Source organism: Ammospiza caudacuta, chromosome 7, assembly GCF_027887145.1.
Source record: "Ammospiza caudacuta isolate bAmmCau1 chromosome 7, bAmmCau1.pri, whole genome shotgun sequence".
Taxonomy (NCBI): Eukaryota; Metazoa; Chordata; class Aves; order Passeriformes; family Passerellidae; genus Ammospiza; species Ammospiza caudacuta.
In genome coordinates this window covers 18678581-18702913 of record NC_080599.1, presented here as the reverse complement: position 1 = coordinate 18702913, position 24333 = coordinate 18678581, and the positions used below count along the sequence as shown (strand labels likewise).

General features: G+C 44.7%; 1 protein-coding gene across 1 annotated transcript in view; it reads right to left on the bottom strand.

Moving 5' to 3' along the window:
- The window catches only part of NOTCH2 (notch receptor 2), a 94051-nt gene that overhangs the window by 36204 nt on the left and 33514 nt on the right, over positions 1-24333 (bottom strand). The window contains exons 6-13 of the mRNA XM_058808302.1: positions 12994-13227; positions 11598-11753; positions 9983-10171; positions 8811-8924; positions 7608-7721; positions 4097-4330; positions 3493-3603; positions 1715-1907 (exon numbers count right to left, since the gene is read on the bottom strand). Coding sequence (XP_058664285.1) covers positions 1715-1907; positions 3493-3603; positions 4097-4330; positions 7608-7721; positions 8811-8924; positions 9983-10171; positions 11598-11753; positions 12994-13227 — 1345 coding nt within the window. The remainder of the gene's footprint in view (positions 1-1714; positions 1908-3492; positions 3604-4096; positions 4331-7607; positions 7722-8810; positions 8925-9982; positions 10172-11597; positions 11754-12993; positions 13228-24333) is intronic.

Here is a 24333-nt window from a genome sequence, read left to right as displayed (position 1 = left end):
AATAGTGGTTTCAAATGAAAACAGCTGGCTGGGAGCAGGAGCAATCTTCTCCATCAGGTTTCAAAATCTGCAGTAGATGATGTAGAAGCAAGGATTTGGTGAATCAGCCTGGACTCAGGGCACACAGCACACACTGGCCTCTGTCCCTGCCCTTCCACTGGCACAGCGTGAGGTGCACAAATGCAAGGTGACACATGACAAACAAGGTGAACAAAAATCTGTTTTCCAAGCTTTCAAGGAGGCTGAATTGGCAATAAAAGCAGCTCTCCTGCCAGCTCCAGGGAATGTGCTGCATCCTGCCCTACAGAGCTACCTGCAGCACCAAATCACTTCCCTGCCCAAATGCTGACAACACTTCCCAGGATACAGCACATTTTTGGGAGGCTATTCCACGTATAGTTGAGAACTTACACAAACAAAACCACCCCAGAATTACCATTACCAAAAAGAAATCTGATTTAGGGCTCCCAAAATCAGCATTTAGTCTTCCTGCATTGGAAGATTCAGAAGCAACTACTGCCATCAAAAGACCCAGACAGAATTTTCCTTTCTTTTCTCAGACACGCAACAATATGAGCAAAGCTGACAAAATCTCAGCAGTGGACAAAGTGTCCTGGGTGAAATATCTATCCCTAGAGGAAAAGCTGTCAGCCTGTTCCTTGATACAGTGTGTGGGTAGGGAGAACAGCACTCCCAATAAAGACAGTCCCCACACTCAGGGCTTTAGGTTTTGATGGAATAGGTTGCTGCTGCTCCTCAAAGATTTAATTTGGAACAATATCTTTATTTTAATTGCATTCACTCGGCTCACTAGTGTCACCATGACATTTTCTGAAAAATCCCTTCGCCAGGATTTTTCTCCTGAAAAGCCTCAGAAAAGAAATGTAAACAATAATTATCTGATTGCTTGGAATGTGCTCTGGAGGTTGCTCACCAACAGGTGCATCTTTGATTGGTTTCATGTGAATTGTTTTTAATTAATGACCAATCCCAGTCCAGCTGTGTCAGACTCTCTTGTCAGTCACAAATTTTTATTATCATTCTTGTCTGGCCTTCTGATGTCTCCTTTCTCTTTCTTTAGTATAGTTTTAGTGTATAATTTCTTTTAATATAATATAATAAAATAATAAATCAGCCTTCTGAGAACTTGGAGTCAAATTCTCATCTCTCACCTCATCCACAGCTCCACAGCACACTAGAATCACCAAACCCTCCCTCTAGATGGTGGCAGTACACCCTGCACCACTTATGCTGAAACGCCAGCTGGTGAATGAAGGTCTACACCTTATTATGGCTGTTTGTTTGCCGTGGCAGATTTGTGGGAAAGGCAGCTGCAATCCAAAGGATTTGGAGGGAGTGTAGCAGGAGATAGAGAACCCAGACTGAGTAGACACGAGGAGCTGTGTTGAAACTTGGCAGTCTGGCTCTGCTCTGGAGGCAGGAGCTGCGCTTGCTCCAACACAAGCAGGGCTCTGGATGCAGATGGTGCATAAATAACCCACTGCTGTTGCTGACCCATGGATTCAGCTGGCCAGTGTTGGGAAGGGCCCCTGGAAGCCACCGCAGTGCGGGTGAGACAGGTGGGATTCTCGACTGTGATTACGCCACAGGCATCAGATAAACTGGGATCCTACTCTGAGAGATAAGGGAAAAACCGGGAGCTGGAGGTCTGGAGAGCAAGGCAGCGAGGCAGCAGGCAGGTTTGGGCGCTCACCCCGTGGCGGTGTGCGTGCAGTTGCCGTGCACACAGGGGCTGCTGAGGCAGCCGTCGGCCTGGGGCTGGCAGTGCGGGTGGTGGAAGCCCTCGGGGCACACGCAGCGGAACCCGTTCACCTCGTTGACGCACGTGCCCCCGTTGTGGCACGGGCTGGACGTGCACTCGTCGATGTCCACGTTGCACCGGGGCCCTGCAGGGGAAAACAACGCTTGCTGAGCTGCGCTCCTCCGAGCGCTGCTCGCTTTGCACCTCTGCAAGAGCACACAGCTCGGGGAAGCCAAGGCAGCAGCACGGAGCTCACGTGCCTCTGTGCTTTCACTCAAGCCAAGAGAACAAGAGAAGCGTTTCTGAGAGATGCAGCACTTACGCTCAGCAAGTATTTACAAACCATTCCAGAATCTCCACTAAAATCACCAGTTAATATGGATTAGGAAAGCAAAAACCACTCGGCTGTATCATGCTTGCAACAAACCTCTTGAGCTGCACTTGTCGTAGCCCTGCTGCTCTGCTTTGAAGTACCTACCCTTTGAACAACCAATAGTGCCCAAATGTCTGCAGTAAATACAGTTCTTGTGGTTTATTGCGCAAAAGGGGCTCTAAAAACACCGTTTCCTGTTTTGCCTGCCTCTGATTACGACTGCAAGATCCTTGAAGCAGTGACCAAAAGGACTTGTGAGGCTGGAAAGCTAAACAGAGTGATTGATGCAGTAAGCTGAAAGCATTTTTAACAGAAGGAAATGACAAAGTACCAAGACCCCATGCAAGCCAGTTCCTTAAAGACTGGAATATGCCAATTCATCACATTACTGAATTATTTTAACAGTGTAACAGTAAGAGATCCAGCAGGATAACAAATATGGAATGCCAGCAACCTAGGAGAGCGGTAGGCACGAGTGATCAGCATCATCCCCCATCTTGTTCTGGGAACTAGAGAGCCAGAGCCATAGGAGGGAAGGAAGGAGCATCAGGAATTTAGAAAGACCCCAAGAGAAAAGTACAAGATACATGAAACATTTTAGTGCTCTAATGCATTTCAGATCTATTCTGACTAGAATCATTCAGTAATAAACAGTAACAAACATGATGAGAAAGCTGTAATAAAATGCCTCACAATGATTATTTTGTATTACCCTACACAGCTCAAAACACGAATGCCCTTACAGACAGTGGTGAGATGTGCTTTAGTCATCAGAAACAGTCCTGATGTTGACTCAGAGCTCTAAACATGGATCCAGAGGTGTCTAACCACTTCTTTTTTCAGCCCCACTTTGACTGTACCAGAGAAATTTTGTAGTATAAAAAGAAAACAGAACAGACCATGCTATGACAGAGAAGTACTGAAAAACTTCAGAGTGGGAAGCAACTCCTGAGAACATCAAGTTAATGCTCTGATTTCACAGAAATAGAATTACTGTTCATGGTCAAAGCTCTAGGCAGAGTCTAATCAAACACCTCTCCATATTGGCCACAATCTCTCTGTCCCTGGAAAGAGGCTGTAAATAATAAACCAAAGTCACGTGGGTTTATTTGTTATAAACCCAACAACCATGAATTGGACTTAATTACCTAACAAGAATGGCATTTCACAGCACAGATTAGGCCATTTTTCTGTTTGGTAGAACTGGCTGTAATGTAAGATGCTGAGATCCAAAGATTAGAGGGATTTACTGAGACGCCAACTGAATCCCTTGCAGTGAGTGTGCAAAGAACACTTCCCTGGCTATTTGGATAACCATCTTCCAAACAACTGAGAGCCTCTGGGTAGCTGACTTTACCTGTAAATCCAGGCTCACAGGCACAGTTGTAGCGATTGATGCCATCGATGCAGGTGCCATGAATGCACGGGTTACTGGCACAGTCGTCAAAGTTATTCTCACAGTTTATTCCTGGATTTAAAAAAATAGAGAAGAATAAGGAGGGCAAATCTTACAAAGAAGGCAACAAAACTATTTTCCCAAAATAGCCTAATTAAGAATCCCACCTGCTTCAAAGTTATGTTGGGGCAACTTAAACAGGTGATGATGCAGAAGCACTGCAACACCAAGGAATGCCACCCGAGCCACTGGGTGCTGACTGAATATGACCCTGAGCTTGTACTGAATACCTGAATATTTTAACAGAGGAATAAACACTTTGAACACTATGCCTAATTTTTCTGCAGGCCTGATTTTTTTTGGAGTAAAGAGGAGGCAAATTCTCCCAAGATCAGTTGCAGCACCAGTGAGGGTTAGGCAATCCACACAAACACACAAGCGTTCAGCATGGCAAACCAACATGAAAATGATACTCTCAACCTAGCCCACACCAGAGCACAGGTAAGAAATAACCACATGCTTGAGTTCTGCTTGAATCCCAGCCTTGCAGTGGTGTTTTCCATACCTGAGGTGCCCAGCAGGCAGTTGCACTGGTAGCCATTGACCAGGTCGATGCAGCGCCCTTGGTTGAGGCAAGGATTGCTGTGGCACTCATCAATCTGCTCGCTGCATATGCCACCCATGTAGCCAGGGTTGCAGATGCACGTGTATGAATCTATGCCATCCTGGCATTCCCCGTGGTGGCAGGGGTCAGGGTCACAGTTGTTGATGTTCTCCTCACACAGAGTGCCAGTAAAACCTGAGGAAAAGCCACGAGTAAGGAAGCAGTCCACTGGTAAGATGCTGCAGTGAATATAATGCAGGTACAGAAAGAATTGTATCAAGAATCAGCAAAGTGGCAGAGAGCACAAAGGGTAACTGGGCACCTCAACTGCATTTCCAGCCCTGGAACACAGCACTCTCCACTGTTCACAGCATTACAGAACAGCAGCATGCACGGAGAACATGCACGGAGAACCCTGGCACTGGAAGTGGTCACCTTCAGGTTATTTGGAACAGCAGCCATGAGAGGAAACATGTAAATCTCCATCAGAAATATTTACTTGCATCAGTATAAACTGTCTGAAGGCACACTCCTGCCACTATTTCCTCTGCACAGCAACAGGGGAACAGAGTGGGGCTGACCTTGTTAAAATGAGCAATTACTGCAAAGATGTTGCTGAAACCTTCCCAGGGGAACTCCCCTGGCTCATGTCAGAGCTTCTGCAGCTCTGCTTATTAGAAAGTCTCTTGCCTCCTTCACTGGGAAGCTTTTCAGTAACTGCAATCCAGCACCAAGTGCAAATTTACTGAAGGCTGCATGCAACCTCTTGGTCAGGAGCAATGAAACAAGCAGCAATTTGGCCTGTTTCATTCTGCTTCAGCTGGGAAACATCCTGAGCAACAGAGAGGGACAGAACCTATCCGCAAAAGGGGCTAGAGGCTTCAGGAGGCTAGGAGCAGCAAACAAGTCCCTCCTCAAGAGCCCTGCTCTGCATGATGGAGCAGAGCTATATAAAACTGGGACAATTTCAAATAAATGGTTTTCAGAGCTGAGGTTTTGGAGCAACAGCTCACGCTGCCTTCCAGCAGCTGAAGCGCAGGAAGGCAGAACTTGAAATTTCAAGACACCAACTGGAGACTGATACAAACCAAGCTGCAGGGAATTTCAACAGCTGAAGAGTGGTTCTCACCTGAGTATTACAAGTGGATAAGAGGCTCCCCATTTTTCATACAGGTTTGTGGTTATTTCTGTGGTCAAACATACCAGGTGACGGCTAACATTTCCAAGTTCTGCGAACGTATGCTTGGATGAATGGGTGTGGAAGTGGGTGGGGAGAGGGAAGGGAAGCTAGTTAGAGAGATGGATATAAAAAGATGTTAGGGAAGGAGGAAAAACAAACTGATAAGGGGAGAAATGGTGGCGGGGGGGGGGGGGGGGAAAAAGAGGGCAGAGACAAATAAAAGAGGAAAGACCTGAAACAACCCAAGAAAAGAAAAGCCATGATCTACCACTGGGAAGGAGAAGTGGAATAATGCCAGAAGGGAAAGAAAAGACAAAAAGCAAGCAGTAAATAGAGCTATCTGTACAGCATTTGGCCAAACATTTTGCAGTTTTCAATCACGTCGGCAGCCGGCGATTCCCGTTCAGGGAACAACACAAACACAGCACTCATACCATGGGAGGAGCAGAGCAAGAACAAACTCAAACTCATTGTCCAGTAACTGACCTGCCCCCAGGAAGAACTCCACATTTCAGTCTTACAGAAGGCTGTCAATATTAAATATAATGCTTAGCACACGTTCATTCAACAGTCATTACCTTGCCTGCTATTGCAGCTCAGCTGAGCCACTCGGAGATCAGGAATGTTTCTGGATCTCCTAACTGAACATACCTCACCAAAACATGATTTATCTCTTTGCAGACAAGAGTTAGACTAGGAAAAAACCATTTTAATATTGAATATGAGAATCCTTCAGACTGGATGGAAAACAGCATCCCTCTTCCATTTTCAGTCAAATATTTAACCAAGGATTTTACTAAGAACTGGTGCTTCAGTAACATGCATTTGGTTGCTTTCAGCCTGAAGATGCTCCTTTACATCATTTGCCTTCATGGAAGCAATTTTCTTCTCTCCTGGGGTGGGATACCTAGAGTTTCTGTATTGATTTATGTAGTTTTGGTGCCAAATTCAGAACTTGCTTTTCAAGGCACAGCTCTCCACATTGTCCTTCCCTACACTACCCAGGCCCACCCAGGCCTGATAAGCTCTGCAGTCTCAGTGAATGAAAGTAACCAGAACACACCCCAGCCTGAGAAAGACTAAAACAGTTTCCACGTTTGGAGAAGATTTGAGCTTTTCCTTCTTTTTGCTTAGTTTGTCACATGAAGTAGTCAAAAGGAAAATTCTGACCACAGTAATTATTCCTCTCCTGGTCAGAACTACTGCATTCTCCTTCTTTCAACAAATTCAATGCCCCTTCAAGGAACTTTGGGAATGGTGGAGACCACATGTGAGAAAAAACAGGCTATTTTTAAGCCAATCTCTGCTACATTCTGCACAGTGAAGTCAAATTTGCCTTAGTAATTTGATTATTGGAATGATTCAAAATGAGAAATTTTGCACATAAATGTAACCAACCTCACTGCACATTATTGGGAGTAATACAGCTCCAGGAATTGTTCAGCTTCTTCCCCAATGGAAGAGCTAAAGCCAAGGCATTTCATACCTGAATCTGTATAATGAGCAGCGTATCAGGGACCATGAACTGAAAGCAACCAAGTGTAGCTCCTTACTGAGAATTAGAACAAACAGCTCTGAACCCTCTTATTTGACCAGATGTAAAAATGAAGATAAGAGCATATCTACATCACCCCTGGAGGTCTGGAGATAAGAAAATCCTATCATTAAACCTGACGCTTCTGAATATGTAACTCATCAGGCGTTAAAAAACCACCTGAGTTCTGGCCACAGCGCTGCCATAATTTCTGTGTGGTACCTGACAAATCATTTCAAATCATTTCCACTCAAATTCTGAGTGGAATTCTTCCACAACTGGTACTGCATTTCAGGCTTAGCCTTCTGACATAAAATGCAACTTCTGACATAAAATGCAACTGAGTCTTCTGATGCAACAGAAATCAGAATGCACAGCAGCACTGCTCTGCCCATCTCTTGTTTTTCAAGTGCACATGATATAATCTGACTTGGGAGAGAGGGAGGTAAATCACACTCATGTTTTCCCTTATGTGGATTCCATGGCTAGTACAGAAGAAGCTGTCATCTTCTGGGAAGCAAAGGATGGTGCTGAAAGAGGGAGGCAGAACTCCCATCAACTGTGAGCTCAACTGCCACAAGTGAAAGGCTTCCTCTACTTAAATACTCTTCCCTGCACAAAGGAGCGGACAAAGCCCTGCAACAAGCAAGCAGCATTTCAGAGAAAGAAAGAAAAAACAGTGACATCTTTGAGAGCAGCCTTTCACGTCCTTAGGCTCCATGTCCTCTGCCCCCAGGGGCTCAGAACAGCAGACTGACCTGTGGCACACTGGCACTCGTAGCCGTTGGGGTGGTCAATGCACTTGGCTCCATTGAGGCACGGCGTGCTGGAACAGTCGTCTATGTCAATCTGGCACACGGCCCCGCTGAACCCTGAGAGGCACACAGACACAGGGAAACCAGGAGTCACTGAAGGGCTTCACCAGGACAGCTGCACCGCCAGGAATCACCTCCAACAAACCCTCAAGCCCACCCAATCTTCATTCAGTGGCATCACAAACCACACACACCATGCCCTGCGTGGGCGCACTCCTCATCAAACCCACCCTCCAAAGGTCCTGTCCTCCAGGTCAGCTTAAAACCGAAATGGCCAAGCCAAAAAGAAATAAAGCAGTGTCCAGCACTGGACAGCATGACTGCCTGTAAAGCTGAGAGCCCACTGATAAAAATCTTTAAGGCAATCAAAGCAAGAGGCTAAAAATAAAATAGCAGCGCATACATCACTAGAGTCTTCAGACTAGAATTACCGCAGCAGTATGGAATGTGCTGCAAAATAGCACTGGAAGTTTCAAAATAGTTCTTGAAATAGTTAACAAAGTATTGACAGGTAATGTCAGGTGATGCAGATCCTTGGGCAGTTTGAGGGGAAAAAAAAAAAGAGGAACTCTTCTTGGAGGAAGGAACCAAAGCTGAACACCATTAGTCAATAAGACGGGCTGCAGAGCAGGCTTTTGTCATGTAAATTCTGAACTCAAAATTTTTTTAACCCATGAAGAAAATAAGTGATGTTCACTCTACAGCTAACATTGATCCCTCAGCTCAGCTCTTTTTCTTTTCTAGTGGAGCCCAATTCATCTCACTCCTCATGCAAGCACCATAAACTATACTGATGCAAAACCAGCTTCTGCCTAAAAACCTCAGAAAAAAGACAAAAAGTGTGCAGAGGGTCTGATCTTTAAAATGTGCTGAGAATCTCACTGTAGTTTCCACAACAACAGAAGCTCTTGTTGCCAGCTGCCCTTTTAGATGAGGTGTCCAACTGTCTGTCAATGCTCACCCAGTTACAGGCACAATACTATTGCAACCAACATGAAACTGTTCTGATTTAATAGTGATTGCACTTCACTCACACAAACAGGTACTGCCCTAAAAACAACAGAGACTCACAAGAAACATTTCACCCACATCTGTGCAGCTCTTGGTAGGGTGAAGCAGGAAAAGCTTCCAGAAATCAGAACTCACCAGGAGGACAGACACAGAGAAAGCGGTTGACTTTATCAAGACACACTCCATTGTTCACACAGGGGTTACTCAGGCATTCATCAATATCTTCTTCACAGTGAACTCCTTTAAAACCTGTTAAAAAAATAAAAATAAATAAGAAGAGGTGACTGAAGGCTGTAGAAAGTGCCCTTGAGAGTGTAACTGTGTTTTACACCAGTGCTGAAAGTCTAAGCAGAGTTTCATTGCAAGTTTCCAGTGTGGACAGAAACTATGAGGTAAGAATATACACCAGAGGCTAAAAAGGGATGTTGATCGTGTAGGTTTCACTGCTGCTGAAGATGCTCACCTAACCAGCAACAGCAGAAGTCAATGCTGAATTCACATCTAATGTTTTCTTCCACTTGAGAAGGGGTTAATTACTTTGTAATAGGTATATAAACAAACACAACAGATTGTTTTAGCTCAAGGGCTTATAGCTAATGGCAGAGTACAAGAAAAAGATTAAGAAGGGTGAAATACTTGGGACTAGCCTTTCCTGTTCCATCTTTCATTTTATACATTAATAAATACTGTATTAATAAAAACTCACTGTAATTGTCAGGGTATCATCTGATCTTCTGCAGGGGTCACAATTCTTTATTTATATTTATGATTTTAGTACTTTATAAGTCTGTGCAACTGGCAGCTTGCATCTTTTTCTTTTTTCACCCCTTTCTATCAGAGTGCAAAGCAGAAGACTAACACTGGTCCTTGGTTACACTGGCCATGCAAATTTTACAAGCACAATTTCATTCAAGTAGCTTTGTTTTACAATGACTTCCTCAGTTCAATGGGAGCTCGCATTATTTGGGGTATTTTAAGCACAGAAAAACCCCAAACACCATTCATTATCTGAAATCACCATATGCATACCTCAAAACACAGTCACTCTTTTAGAGGCTGCACCTGCTTGGCTTTCCCAGAGAGATAGATGACTCTGCACATGCACTTTACCAGGTATAGTAACAAATACTTTCACACATACCCAGCTCAGCAGGCTGATGCAGAGACTGGTTTCTTCCCCAGCCCTCTAATTGCTTTCTCCCTCCCACACACCAGTGCCAGGTCCTCCTGGCTGGTGCCACCACAGCAGGCCCCGTCTCAGCATTCAGCCCTCTGCAGCTTTGTTCCCTGTCAGAACCTCCCCTCACCTGGCATACAGAGACACGTGAAGCCTCCAATTTTATCCAGGCAGGTGGCATCGTTCTGGCACGGGTTGGAGTGGCACTCATTGATGTCCATCTCACAGCGGGGCCCTGTGTAGCCCTTCAGGCACTCACAGTGGAAGGAGCCCTCGGTGTTGACGCATTTCCCAGCGTGCTCACACGGATTGCTGTTTGCTGCAAGAACGGGAAAGACACAAGCAAATCATTGCTCTCTCTCTCTCTCTTATTGCTCTTCTACAACTTCCTGAAGAGAGGTTGCAGACAGGTGGGGTTGGTGTCTTCCATTGGGCAGCACTGACAGAACCAGAGGACCGCCCGATGGAAGAGACCAACCCCACCGGTCTCAAGCTACAACAGGGAAGGGATAGGTCGGATATTAGGAAAAAATTCTTCACTGAGAGAATAATAAAGCACTGGAATGCTCTTCCAGGGAGGTGATAGAATCACCATTTCTGGATGTGTTTAAATAAAGACTGGACATGGCACTTGGTGCTATAGTCTAGCTGAGGTGTTAGGGCATGGGTTGGACTCGATGATCTTAGAGGTCTCTTCCAACCTCATTGTTCTGTGGTTCTGTGAAAACCTCTCCCCAGAGCAGGAAAGCCACAGCATTCTTTATTAGTCGTGGCCTTCTCATGGGCATTCCTTTCTGGCAAGTAATATTGGGGAAAGATTGTTCATCCTGCTGGGGAAAAGAAAACGGAAGAAAACAGTGGCAGTTTCTTGCCTATCAGGGGCAAAAAGAAGGATTGCTGTCACCATCGGGGACCAGAGGAGTAACTCTGTGTCATATTACTAATGACAGCTCTTAAGAGCTAAGTATCAGCTAGCAGGGATTAGAGAACTAATTATGTTTTCAAGGCTTTATTTCCAGATCACATTTTACATTTACTTCATTCCCGAGGCCGACAAGATGCCGCCACAGCCACAAAACAGCCAAACTTGTCCTTTTTGTGTTTTCAAAAAGGAACAGCACTCTTGTCCAAGGCAGACTGAGGAATGAAATTCAAAGAAGTGCTTCTTTCCAGCCCTTCCATGTGCTGGTTAGGCATTACCTTCACGCATCTCTCTCTAGAAGCATGAACGAGCACTCACAAAACTGTAAGTAAGTCGGTAAGAGCGCAGTTAATCCCCCAAAAAACACAACAGCATGCTACCAGAGAACTACAGCTTTAAAAGCCCACGTGGTCACCAGTCTTGGAAGGCACTCAAAAGATCCAGCCACATTCTGGCTGTCAAACAGCCTTGATATATTTCTACCCAGGCCGTAGCTGCAACAGCTCCCACACAAACTGCGGTGCTCTCGTTGCACCCTGCAGCTCTAAGGGACAGCTTCATTTTCACATCTGTTTGCAGGCACTCCCCACACAGTGCTAAAGCCCTCTTGCACAAGGAAGAATTGCTAAGCATCCCCCGGCTTTTCATATTCCAGCTCAAACATGGACAACTATTCCAGCTCAGCCCTTTGCCCCAGGTCTCACACAAGCTTAAAATGCATCTGAAGACACTGAAATGGAAGGGGACAAAAGGAGTCTCAAGTATGTGGAGAAAATGATGAAATATGTATTCTTGAACTCACAGAGAGCAAACAGAAACTCACCCATTGCACATTCATCCACATCCTCAGTGCAGTCTGCTCCCTTATGGCCCTGGGGGCAGGTGCAGATGTAGTTTCCATTCACAGGGTTGGTGTCACAGAGAGCACCTTTCTGGCACGGATTGCTAACACAGGCATCATCCAAGTGGCACAGAAGACCTAAAGAAGCATCCAAGAGTTTATTAAAATAGAGAGATGAAGCAGTCAGACTGTATTTTACACAAATTGTGTCCTGATATTTCAGATAGAGACTCCCACAGCAAGAAACCTAAGCAGGCTTTAGCCCTGAACTACCACAGGGAATTTATCACACACTTACAGAACATCATATTTAAATACAAATTCTGTTGCTTTAGAGGTGTGTCCAGCACTTCTGAAACAGGGAAATGGCTGACCATTATCAAAATCTCGATCTTGCAGCAGTTAACTAACTCTTCTTTCAAACCAGCATGATAATTTTTCTGACATCTGAAAAGGTGCACACGAAGCTCACTTTAATTCAGACAGGCAGATCACTTTTATTTCCATGTAGTTAAGAGATACACTTCCACCTAACCTAAACCAGAAAATTTTCCACTATACCAGTGAGGTCCTAACACAATCACATAAAAATATCTAAATTTGTTTTCTGGATTCCTATAATTATTATAAAGGGCATAGAGCAAGTCACATTCATGTGCAACTTCTCAAGCAAATACAGATTCTGCAAAGGGCTAGTGTCACAGTTTGATGCTGGTGCAATGCCAGTAGTCCCCATGAAAATATATGCTCCCTGGCATCTGCTGTGAGATGTGACCAGGAATAGAGCAAAGCAGGCTCCAGCTTCGGAATAAAGAAGAAAAAAAACTTTATCAACCTACAACTATATATAAAGAGAAACACACACAAAACTCAGAATGAAAACCCTCCAAAAACATTCCTCCTCTGCCCACCAAATTCCCAATACATCCATCCCTCAGATCACCAACTCTCAGTCCACCACCACCCTTTAGATAATCAATTCTTAGTTCATCAAGGAGTGAGGGGTCCCTCTTGTGCCATAGGCTTCCCCTGGAAACACGGTTGGGACCTCGTGTGCTTCCATGTCACACGTTTGCGATCCTGACATGTTCCTTCCATGCCCGGTGCTCTCACCACTGCGCATGGACCAGAGCTGCTTTTAAGGACAGCTAGAAAAAGATCTTTCCTTGCAACCTAAACTGTACTAAGTTTGTCTTCTAGCATGACACAAATACTACTTTGTCCCAGGCTAGAGGGGTTTAACAGCCCCTTGCTCACGGACAAGTTTCCTCCTGGCGGCGAAGCACGCAGAGTAAACGCCCCACTTTAAACAAGCGCCTAAACCCCAGGGAGCACCTCCCGTGCAAGTGCCAGACTTGTGCAAGCGGTGTGCCCTCACCTGCCTTCCCCTCGGGGCAGATGCAGGAGAAGGAGGCCACCCTGTCGATGCAGGTGGAGCCGTTGGCGCAGGAGGCAGTGAAGCAGTCGTCGATGTTCTTGCTGCAGTCGTCCCCGCTCCAGCCGTTGACGCAGACGCAGGCGTAGCCCCCGTTGTGGTTGGTGCAGGTGCCCCCGTTCTGGCAGGCATTGGGCTGGAGCTGGCACTCATCCACATCCTCGGTGCAAAACTGGCCTGGGGAGTGGGGAAGATGAAACAGGAAAGCCTTATCAATGTGATTGCCTGGCAAAAGGTTTTGAGAATATGGAAACTGTAAGTGAGATTGAAATGAAAGCAAGCTTTGAGATGCCTCAGTTACTAAACTGGAAAACAATGGTGTGGCCAGCTGAAGGTGATCCCCTTTTGATGAAACAAAACCCTCTGCTTGCAGACAGCTCCAAGGGTCAGAGCAGACCCTGCCAGCTTGGCAGAAGGGGCCCAAAGAGGAGTTTTTAGGGCTTAAAATGTAACACAGTATGGTAATGTAATGATTCTTATAGGGTATATGCAAATGCTATAGGATTTGTATCTTATATTAGATTCGTTAGTGAGAAATAGAATATTCAACATAGAAGATGATTTATGGTATTGTAACAGGACCTCTGCTCTCTTTTACTCTTCCTCACTCTCTCATCCTCTTTACCAGGCTCTTGCCTTCTCTCTCTTTTCCTCTCTCTCCCTCTTTGGGGCCTGTCCTGAGCTGTGGCTGGCAGCTCCCAGCAGGGCCCTGCACCCAGGCCCTTTGCAATAAACCACAAGTTCCACGACCTGGCTGCAGAGATCTCTGGTGTCTGTCCATCACATCCATCCCACCCCTGTCACTCCTACACTGAGGCACAGAAAGGAGCAGGTTTAATGCACCTCAGGTGCCCAGACTCAAGGGGGTTCCTGCACAGACAACATGACCAAAGGGAATGCTGTAGCCCCCCAGGTGATGCTCCTCAATTCCAGCATGCTCCAGTGCCACAATTTCCACAGCACTGTCATCAAATCAGGCAAACACAACCAGCACCCCTAAACAACCCCAAAGCAGGAGCTGGGCTGCAAATGACTTTAAAAGAATGACTTTAAAATAATTACTTTAAAAAGACACAGTGCAAGAGCCAGCAGGCAGCCTGCAGCACATGGAGATACATCTGCGAGGAGGTGAGAAGCAAAAAGAATGAAGGGCTGCCTGCAGGGCACCCACAGGGACTAAGAGAAAAGATGGTGTGACAAGAAAATCTTGGCCAAAGGAGTATCAACAGGTCAGCAGCAAGGTCACACTTGTCAGGAGAATTTAATTATTTCCCATATAATTGTTCAATGATGATTACCCAGTAAGCAGGACTAGAATTCTTAAAACTCTTCCACATGAAATATTACTTTGCCTTACCCCAGGTATTGTACAGACAACCACAAATACTTGGGGGTTTTTTGGTTATTGAGACGTTTTCTCCTTTTTTTTCAGTAACAAAATAAGTAATCAAAAATGTTTTTACAACCAGAGATATTAGAGAGAAGAAAACAAATGTACACTCTCAGAGGGATTTAAGGAAAAGGACCAACAGGCCAGTAAGAATGAAATAATTTTCAGAGGATACTGAACTTTACAATCACATCTAGGGAAAGCTCTGCAATTCACATTACTGAAGTATTTTTTTGCTGAAATCCATCTTGCTTTGACATCAAAATCTGGAGAACCTACCACTTGCAATAATATTTTGCTTCAACAGTTATTCATCTTCCCCATTAAATTTGCACAGTTTACTTTTAAGCCAAAATTGTTTAGCTGAAGTTTCAAGTCATTTTCGGTTTCCTGAACAGATAAAACCTCCCGAGCACCAGCTCATTTCTCCCCAGGCTGGCATATGGGTACACATGTGCAACCACAGAGTACTGGTCACAGTCCACAATCCTCTTCTTGATAAACTATTTCTCTCCTTTCAGTTACATTAAAAACCCCCTATGCACTGATAGCTTGACTTTTTTTTTTTTTTAACACTTCTTGGTAACTTGCTTTTGTCACTCTTCCTAAAACATTGATAGAATGCACACAGCATCAGAAGATGGCCCTTTATCAGAGAGTGAGATTTGATTTGTCTGATGTGACCTTTCCCTCTTGCCCAGCTGACACCATCTCCTCTCTCACTGGCTTCCAACAGCTTGCTGTTATTTGGGACAAAGCTCTTCAGTAAATTTACTCTTCGGTAAAAACCTTCTACCATGAGATTTCTCTTCCCCAGCTACTCTATCTGCTGCACATTTACATTTGCATGGAATTCCCCTTGTATTCCAAGAATAAGAAATTCAAGAGCAGGCCACAGGTCTTCTCTGCCAATGCACCCGGGCTCCAGTATATTCAGGCTCGCCAAATTAAAAATACTTATCAGATGTTGATAAGTCACATTGTTTATTAATGGCACAGAAATAATGATGCAAGAGCACAGACACACCCTCCTCCAACACACCAAACTGAAACATTTATCCTGAGCAAGAATCTAAAAACATCTTAATGTAACCATCTCCATCTACTATACTCATGATTCTTTTTGTTTTCAAAGTACTTGGATAAATCCTAGCCTTTGATCCTATGAGACTTGGATTTTTTTTTTCCCACTTAGGGGCAAAGAAATGAAATTATCATTAAAAGAATAAGTTGAATAAGTTGAATAAGCTGCACAACTGTGTTCTGGGCATATGTTCCATTCTCTGGTAGGACTACTTCACAACAATAATTTTATCACTCAGAAAACCATAACAAAATTTTGACAGCAATGCTAATTACAGTGGAGTTTTCAGAATTAATCTCCAATTCCGGATTTGCTCAGTGAAAGAGTTGGGGAAAAGTCGATCCCCTGCTATTGTTATCTGTGGAACACCTCTGTGCATTATGAGCACACAAACCACGCATTTGTCACACTAGCAGTGGTTTGTTCAGGAGCTCTCAGTGCTGCCTTATCAGCGGCCACCCTGGCAGGAGCCAGAGCTGGGGCTGGCTCTGAGCAGTCACACATATGTCACAGTCCAGCACAACCCACTCCCTCCAGGAAAAAATAATCAAGAGCTTATTTGCTTTTCATACAAGTGATTTTCCTTCTGTTCTTGGAGGGGGCCCAGCCAGATCAAAGGACTCCCTCCCTCTCTGAGGAACCCTTGCAGTGCTCACATCCTTTTGGCTCGGCCAGAGCACGGAGAGGTTTCAGCCACAGCGCTCCACAGTGTGGTGTCCCAAAAAAATCATTTGCCTTTTGACTGGCTGAACAGAACTGCACACACGCAATGCAACAGAACTGCACACACGCAATGCAACACAACTGCACACACGCAATGCAACACAACCGCACACGCGAAATGCAACACAACCGCACACGCGAAATGCAACACAACCCCCCACACAACATGCAACACAACCCCCCACACAACATGCAACACAACCCCCCACACAACATGCAACACAACCTCACACACAACATGCAACACAACTGCACACACAACATGCAACACCACTCCCCACACAAAACACAACACAACTCCACACACCAAATGCAACATTCTCTGGGCTTTTGGCAAGGGTGATTGAGGATGGCAGTACATGCTTTTAATGTCTATCTTTTTTGCTGTTGGGGGATGTTTTTTAGTTGTTTGTGGTGTTTTCTTAAGCAAAGATGGGCTAACTAATCGCCCATATAAACTATCAGGGCTTGGTTCTGACTTCCCATTTTTGAGTGTCACTGGTAAGACCAACATTTAGGCATTTTTTTAGTATTTTTTTTAGTAGTGCTCGCTCTCCACTTCTAGAAAGGACAGCACCAAGTGACATCATTGATGTCCTTGCAATAACCCTATGTTCTTGGCTATTCCATCTTTCTGCAGCCTTAAACTAAACCAAACTTTTAAAAGGTCAATCAATGCCTCCACAAGAGAAGAATACAGAGTTTAAACTTCTTCAAGCACTTGAACTGTATTTTAAAGACACATACCACATTTGAGCTCCTTGAATCTGGTCCCCCACTTGGCTTCTCCAATCTCTAATGCCCCTTTTGCAATACAATTGTATTTGTGTTTAATTATGAACATGAACCAGAGCTGCACCTTAATGCAATTTGTTTTAAAAACAAAGGAAATCCAATTCAACATATTAAGAGGCATAAATGAACAATTAACTGTTGCATTTTACTATTGAGTACTTTAATGAAAAGACCTTGTTCCTAATTGAAGACTTCTCTCTGCCACGTTAGTTAGATTTAAAATCAAATGAGATGAGTTCTCATTTCTGAAACAATTTACTTATGGGATGCTGCTTTGACTTAACTGTAACAAAATAAATATAATTCTTTGTAGCCATGTAGTTGGCAAGCTTGCTTTCTGCTTGTTAAGGGTTTTAGGAAGAATCAGGTCTTTCATTCACAGAACAGAAATTCAACTTCCAAGGGCAAAGTCCATGATGGATTGTACAAACTGCACAGTGTAATGTCCAAAACCCAAGTCACCTCTGAATGCTACAAGAACTCAATGTTAATTCATTTAGCTGCACGTTGGTGTAGGTATTTCTTTCCTTGTGCTCTCACTAGTTTCAATCACATTTCTAAAAGACACACAGTAAACACAGGCTGGGCTAGTGAAGTGTGAATATCCTTACAGCACAATAATTTGACGGAAATGTGGGAACATACACATAAAAGACAACAAGAAAGGAAACACAACTTACTCCAAGAAGGTAATGAAAACCTAGCCTGACCTTGGTATTTGCAGAGCCTGGGAAATGAGTAAAATGCCGACTCAGGTTCTGAGTGACCTTGTACAAAGTAAACAGCTAGTCCATGTGGTATTTCAAAATTGAAAACTAGAAGTAGAAAAAGGGAACAGCATTCAACTCTTAGCACTTTTTGCCCACTATGAAACTAAGTTACTTCCTGCACATTTCCCCTCCCTCAGAAAAGCCATAGGGAGTAACTCAGACATGTTTGCTGCTTTGATTGCTCCCATTTTCAGAGCCTCAGGAGCCGCAAGGAGCTCCAGGAGCTTCTCTTTTGGCAGACTCAGGGTGCAAGGCCTCCCCCAAGTAGTTGTACCAGATCTCATTGATGAGAAACAGCCCTTCTCCTTCTTTGTGTTGGAAAGAAAACAAAGCCTGGTTTATACAGGTAAAGCAGCACACAAAATTAGAACAATGCTACAGCAAAAGTGGGGAGCATTAGCTTGAACAAAGCAGTCATACAGCCACCCTGGAAAGCAGCACCAGACATCTCCAAAAAGCTGATCCTACCAAACCTTAGAGGGTTTGCATTGACCTCAATTCCAGCTGCATTGATCCTGCAGGACCCCCAGACAGTTCAAGCAGAGGACTTCATCTTTGGCAGAACAGACTTTTCAAAAAGAACATTTTTTTGGCCTCTTAACAGCAGGAAAGTCTGCTGATGCACAGCTGGAGTATCAGAGGCTAAAGCTCCTGACAGCAGATCTAATACAGTTTAATCACTAAAAACATTTTGTAGGGCAAAGGGTGCAAATACTTTCCTATGCCTTGAAAAAAATAATCAGCTCCTTGAAAACTGAGCAGGGAGGAGATGGCAATATCCCATTTCTCTCAAAATCACAACCCAAGACCCCCAGCACTGGGCTTAGACTGGAAGTCAGAATATCTTACAAGTTTAGTGACATTGGAAAGGCAACTTGTGAGAATCACAAACTGGTCCTTGGGGTCTTAAGGGACGCACTGGAAAAGGAGCATCAGGTTTCAAGAAGCTTTTATGCCATCCTCCACTCAGTAGCTCAGGTTTGTCACTTATCTCAGACACAGCACACAGGGAAGAGGTCACTAGCTCTCCTGGAAGGGCCACCTGGGAACTATAAACCAGATCTAGACAAAAACTCTTTGAAAGAGCAGCTTAATTCATAAAATATTCCAAAGATTGCTGTATGGGTTTTGAATACAACCAGTCTAGCTCAAAAAAGCATTGCTCATTAGAACTGTTTGCATTTTTAATCTAAATTTCAAAGGACTCCTAAGTGAGAAGGTGAACAGCATGTTATCAAGGCTCAAGAAGGGGCTAAGAGATAAGGAGCAGTATTTGTATACATGCCCAAATCTAATTGTGGCAGAAGGTCATCGGTGCCACACTCCAAAGGACCCTGCACTTCCTTCTCCTCTCTAACCACACGTGTGCACGTTCAGGATGCCAGCTGGCAGAACACTGCTGCCTGCAGAAGGACACTTCTCTGTCCAGTTCTGGCTTGTAATGCAAGAAAAATGCCTGCACTGACAGAGTAACCCAACATGCATCCATGAGCTTGAAGCTCGATTTCCTCATGCTCCTGTGTGAGCCTCCTCAGCAAACAGAAAGGGGAAAATTGCATTTTGAACCATTGAGCCTTCCAGGAAAACGGTATCTATGAAAAATACTCCAGCTCCCAAGTTTTTGAATTGTGTACTTGTAAAAGCATTCAGCTCAAACTTTAACCCACAGAACTACCCATGCTCCTTGAAACTGTTCAGCAACATTTAATGCACACAGGCACTGGAGTGTCCAATTAATGACCTGGAAGGTGATGAAACAGCAGACAGGGGTGGCTTTAACAAAATAACATTTCTCTTTTCCAGGAGGAAGCCAGGGATTTCAGACAGGTTCAACCAAGAGAGGCTGCTGGGCAGTGCAACAGCAGGCAGGGCTGGAGGCACAAAAGCCAAGCAAAATACAAAGGCAAACAGAATTGCTGCAGAAGGTTTGGGCCAGGCACTCCTTGAGGAAACACCAGCTTCCCTGGAAGAGCTCAGCAGGGACCTCTGCTCAATCACAGCTTTAATCAGCAAAACAAACACCACTGAGCAGCCATTTGACTGCAAGGAACAATAACTAATGCAAACACTGCTTGTGCAATGGGGATGGCACAGCCCATGTCAGGAACACTTTTTGCAGTACTGCAGCCGCCACCTCTGAATAAAAAAGAGACAGAGTTCATAGCCTGACAGACACTGGAGAGAAGAACTTCCTAGGAGACTTATAAAGGAACTGCTGCCCACAAAGAGAGCTAATAAAGAGAGTAATACATCAGTTATTGCAGGGAAGATGCAGCACATGGCAAAGTCTACAAAAGAAAATATTGGATTGTTTACATAATTTGCTTTATTGACACTAGATATCTCAAAGCAGAGAACTGCAAACTTCTCTGAAGGAGAGTCCAGACCAAAATGTCCTGAGCAATAAACAGGCAATACTGAAAGGGATTTCAGGTGTGACGCCCAGATCACATCCAAATTCTAGACCTTTCAACAAAGCCACCCCCAGAGCTCCCTGCAGGCAATCCAGCAAATGAGACTGATACCCTCATCTCCAAGGATGGCTCCAGGGGCACACAAAATTCATGCACTGCACTGTTTGCACCTGCCAGAGCTGCATGTGTGTTTAGAAAAGGTCTTATTTGCTTAAATTTTACAGTAGCTCCCCCAGAAAAAAGGGCTAATACCAACTATTTTCCCCTTTCAGGAGTTTTCTAAAGAATAAGCATCTCAGCTCTCAGAAATGTGCTCCTTCCCCAGGACATCACAGCATCTTTCTTCCAGAGCAGCAAAGCAGTAGCAGCCATTCCCAAACCTCAGGTGCTCAGGTTGTGGTTTTGCTTTCATTTGATCTCAAATAGATGTCAAATACCATCAAAGAAATCATAAAATTTAAGAGCTTAATACAGAACTTGAACACTTGAAGACAAATCTATGATTGTAATGAGCAGAGCAAGCATCTGTGTTTATTTTAGGCTAATATGGTAGAGAAAAGAGTTTAATTTCATAACCACACTGGGAAGCATGCAGTGGAACTAATGGGCTTTTACAAGGGATTTTACAAGCCCCAAACACAAAACTCTGGGCTTTAAGAGACTTATGCACGGCCTGATCCATTAAATACTGCCCTAAATCACTCCCCACAGACTGCTGGGTAGAGAGGGCAGTCCTGACCAAGCTCTTCAGAGGCAGCAACACAAATGATCAGAACAGGATTCATTAAAATTTCATTAAAACTGATGCACTAATGACAGACTGGTTTAATATGGTGGTGGCAGGTGAGGTGATTGGGGACAGCAGCAGGACAGAGATGTAACCCACAGGAAACACACATCACCAAGCTACTCTCTGCTCTGTCCTTCTCTTCACCTCCTCTGGAAAATCCAGTGAATCAGGGAAATACCAAACAAGTGAAAAGATCTGCGAGGCAAAAAAAAAAAAAAATTGACAGCAGGAGCCAAAACTTACAATGAAAGCTTCATCTTCTCAAGCTATCTCAGCAACCCATCTCCAGTAATTACCCAAAGACAAATCACCTCATTTTTCAGTACAAGGGAAGGGACAGGACCTGCCAGGAACGAGTCATCTGGAGATGTAACAAGTGTTCTCTATCAGTCTGGTCCCCAGCAGACATCCACTAAATCAGATTGGCCTGGCCCATCCTGATTTAGTGCCAAGCACTCAAAAGAGGTACTGAAAACCCAGGGGCACCTCCATAGGAGCTCATCTGGCACTGCTGAGAGTGTTTCCCCAGCTGGAAAGGCACCAAGGGCGTGAGGGAAGAGGCAGCGCTGGATGCTGCCATCAGATCAGCTCAGCTGTTCACACCTCAGGTGCTCCATTACTGCTGCCTCCCACCCAGGGCCTGGAAATGAAAAGCAGCACCAAGCAAACAGGAGGCTGTGGAAGGTGTTCCAGAACCCACGGCGCATAAAGGCCCAAGGGTGCAGCTCTGAATGCCTCTGGAATCCGTCCCCTCCGCACCACACCGAGATCAAGGGCCACTAGAGAAACAAACAACATCCAGGATAAAGTCTGTTTGTGTGCAGCACTTCAAACCATTTGTACACTCAAGCTTGGGGCTGCCAGCTCTGGAGGCTGCCACGTGCTCCCTGCTCCCTTTGTGTCTGCCAGCTCAAACATGACCAAAGGGAACGACCCACGATCGCTCCTGGCCTCTGCCGGGGCTGTCTCCTGGAGATGCCCCTGCAGTGACACCAGCCAGCTCATCAAGCTTGGCACAGACATATGCCAGCCAGTACCAAAGAGGCCACTCTGCTTTTTAATAAAGCCTGGAAAAGCACCAGGACACTGCTGCACTGCTCATGGGAGTGTGACCCAGCCTCGCTGAGCTCACACACAAAGGTCTTGGGACATCATTTGGGATCACCAGGAGAACAGCCCTGACAGAGCTCTCTGGCACATAACCACCAACACTCTCTGTAAAATAGCAAGGATGTATATCTAATGATTTAGGAGACTGGCATGTCCAACATTTATCATCCATGTCACCTATTGTCAGAGTTAGCTCCTCCACACTTTGGCCCTCTAAATACTCCAAGAAGGCAGCATTTCTTGGAGCACTAAACTAACATGACCTGCCACTGTGTACTTTGGTGGCACAGAAGCTGAGGAAAGTGGTATTTGGCAAAGAGTTTTAAGAAACAAAACACCAGAGCATATGATCTTAAATTAAAATGCTACATACTAGCCTTTTGATGTTTATCCCCCTTCTTAGAAAAGAAAAGTCACGTCTGCCCAGAGTTGAAGGCTGGGACTTTCAAAGAAAACCAGGGAGCAAATATTACTCTAATTAAATAGGAATTGAACCCTTAACACCCCACTTTGAAAATTCCTGCCTAAAGCTCTGCAGGAAAAGTAACCCTTGTGCTAGTGTTTAAGAGCATATGACCAAGCTAACAGCTATTTTAATTAAAAAGCACAGCCCTGCTGCCTGAAGAGCTTTTCTGCTCAAGACAAACATTTGCTGCTGCAGCTAGCTCCCAGTGCTGGAGTTCTTTGGTGGAGTCAGCTGTTAGCACACTGTGCTTCCCTTAGAGACAAAGGTCGCCTAGATTTTAAAATATACAGCTCACTGGAGCCCTCTTTTCAGGGGAAAACAAAGCCTAAATAAATACAACTGCCATGGGAGTCTCGCCTTCCCAGCCACAGGGCAGAAGTGATGAAAGGCAGTGAGCAGGCCAAGCCTGCATCTGAAACACTATAATGTGAGTCTTCCAAAATCCACTTGAGAGGGGCACAGGGTCCCCCAAACCCAGAGACTCACCCCACAGCTTCTGACGCAGCAAACTGTGCAAAAGATTTAACTCCATGGAGGGCACAAATCTTTATTTGTGCTGTGCACTGCTCCTGAAACACGATTTGGGCCAAAACCAGATTCATGGTGAGCCTCTAAAACACTGCAGACTTTGCAGGGGAGCAGGAATCTTTCTTAGACATACAAGAAAAACAATAATTTACAGCATTTAGTACTGGTAATCACTCAGGCACCCAAGACATCTTTCTAGACCCAAAGCTGCACAGGTCAGGTCAACAGAATCAACAGGTGCATTTTAAACCAAGCTTTGTTTCTTTAGATGAATTGTAGCTAGAATGACTGATCAGCCTTTAAATTCTCTGATGGTTTCCCCACGTGTGCAGAGGGACAGCCTAATCTTCCACATGGCTTTCAGCCCTGGACGGATGGCTTTCAGCCATCACTTCCCTGTCAAACTGCTCTGTGAATTTGGATTCCTGATCCCAAAACAAAAAAAAAAATTCAGAAATAAAAAAGGCAAGAAAAGGGGAAAAAAAAAAAAAAGGCAGATGGAAAGGATTTTTTACTAGATTAGTGAGTTAAAGTGGCACACTTTAACAAATCCCAGAGCCAGCTCAAGGGAAAGGGAAGAGTGTCTGTGAGCAGGGAGAGAAGGTAGTGACATTCCTCCTCAGACCACAATGAGGCTGAAGAACAGCAGCATAAAACAGTCCTCACGTGGCACTTTATCTGATGTTAGCCAGGATTTTTGGCTGACTCAAACCACACTCACACCAAATTCTCTGGCCCGTTATGCACAGGGAATAGATTTCACACTTTCACAAAAGCACCTCCAAGGGAAGGAGGAGCTTCCTCACACATCTGCACCTCTGTGCTTTGAAAGGACCCAACACACACAGAGGTTCTAACAAAGGCCCCATCCTGGGACAAGATAAAGCCATCTTCAAACAAACCAGCAATCAGTTAACATTCAGCAACAGGAAAGATCTGGGGCAGCTTCACCCAAGCACAGCGGAGACTGCCTTGCCAGTTACAAATTTATGAGATTGATAATCACTGTAAACATATGAAATACGAGAACTTTGAAGGTGACAAAACCACTGGTGACAGCAGGAATTTCTCATCATTGTTTTTGAAAGGCAAGATTTTATCTTTCCGGAAAAAACAGCAAAATGAGAATGAGAAGGCAGGCACTTGAACAGAAAAGGAGCAGTGAGCTCTGTTTGAGGAGCAGGAAATAAGACTGAAGGCAAACAGCATCACA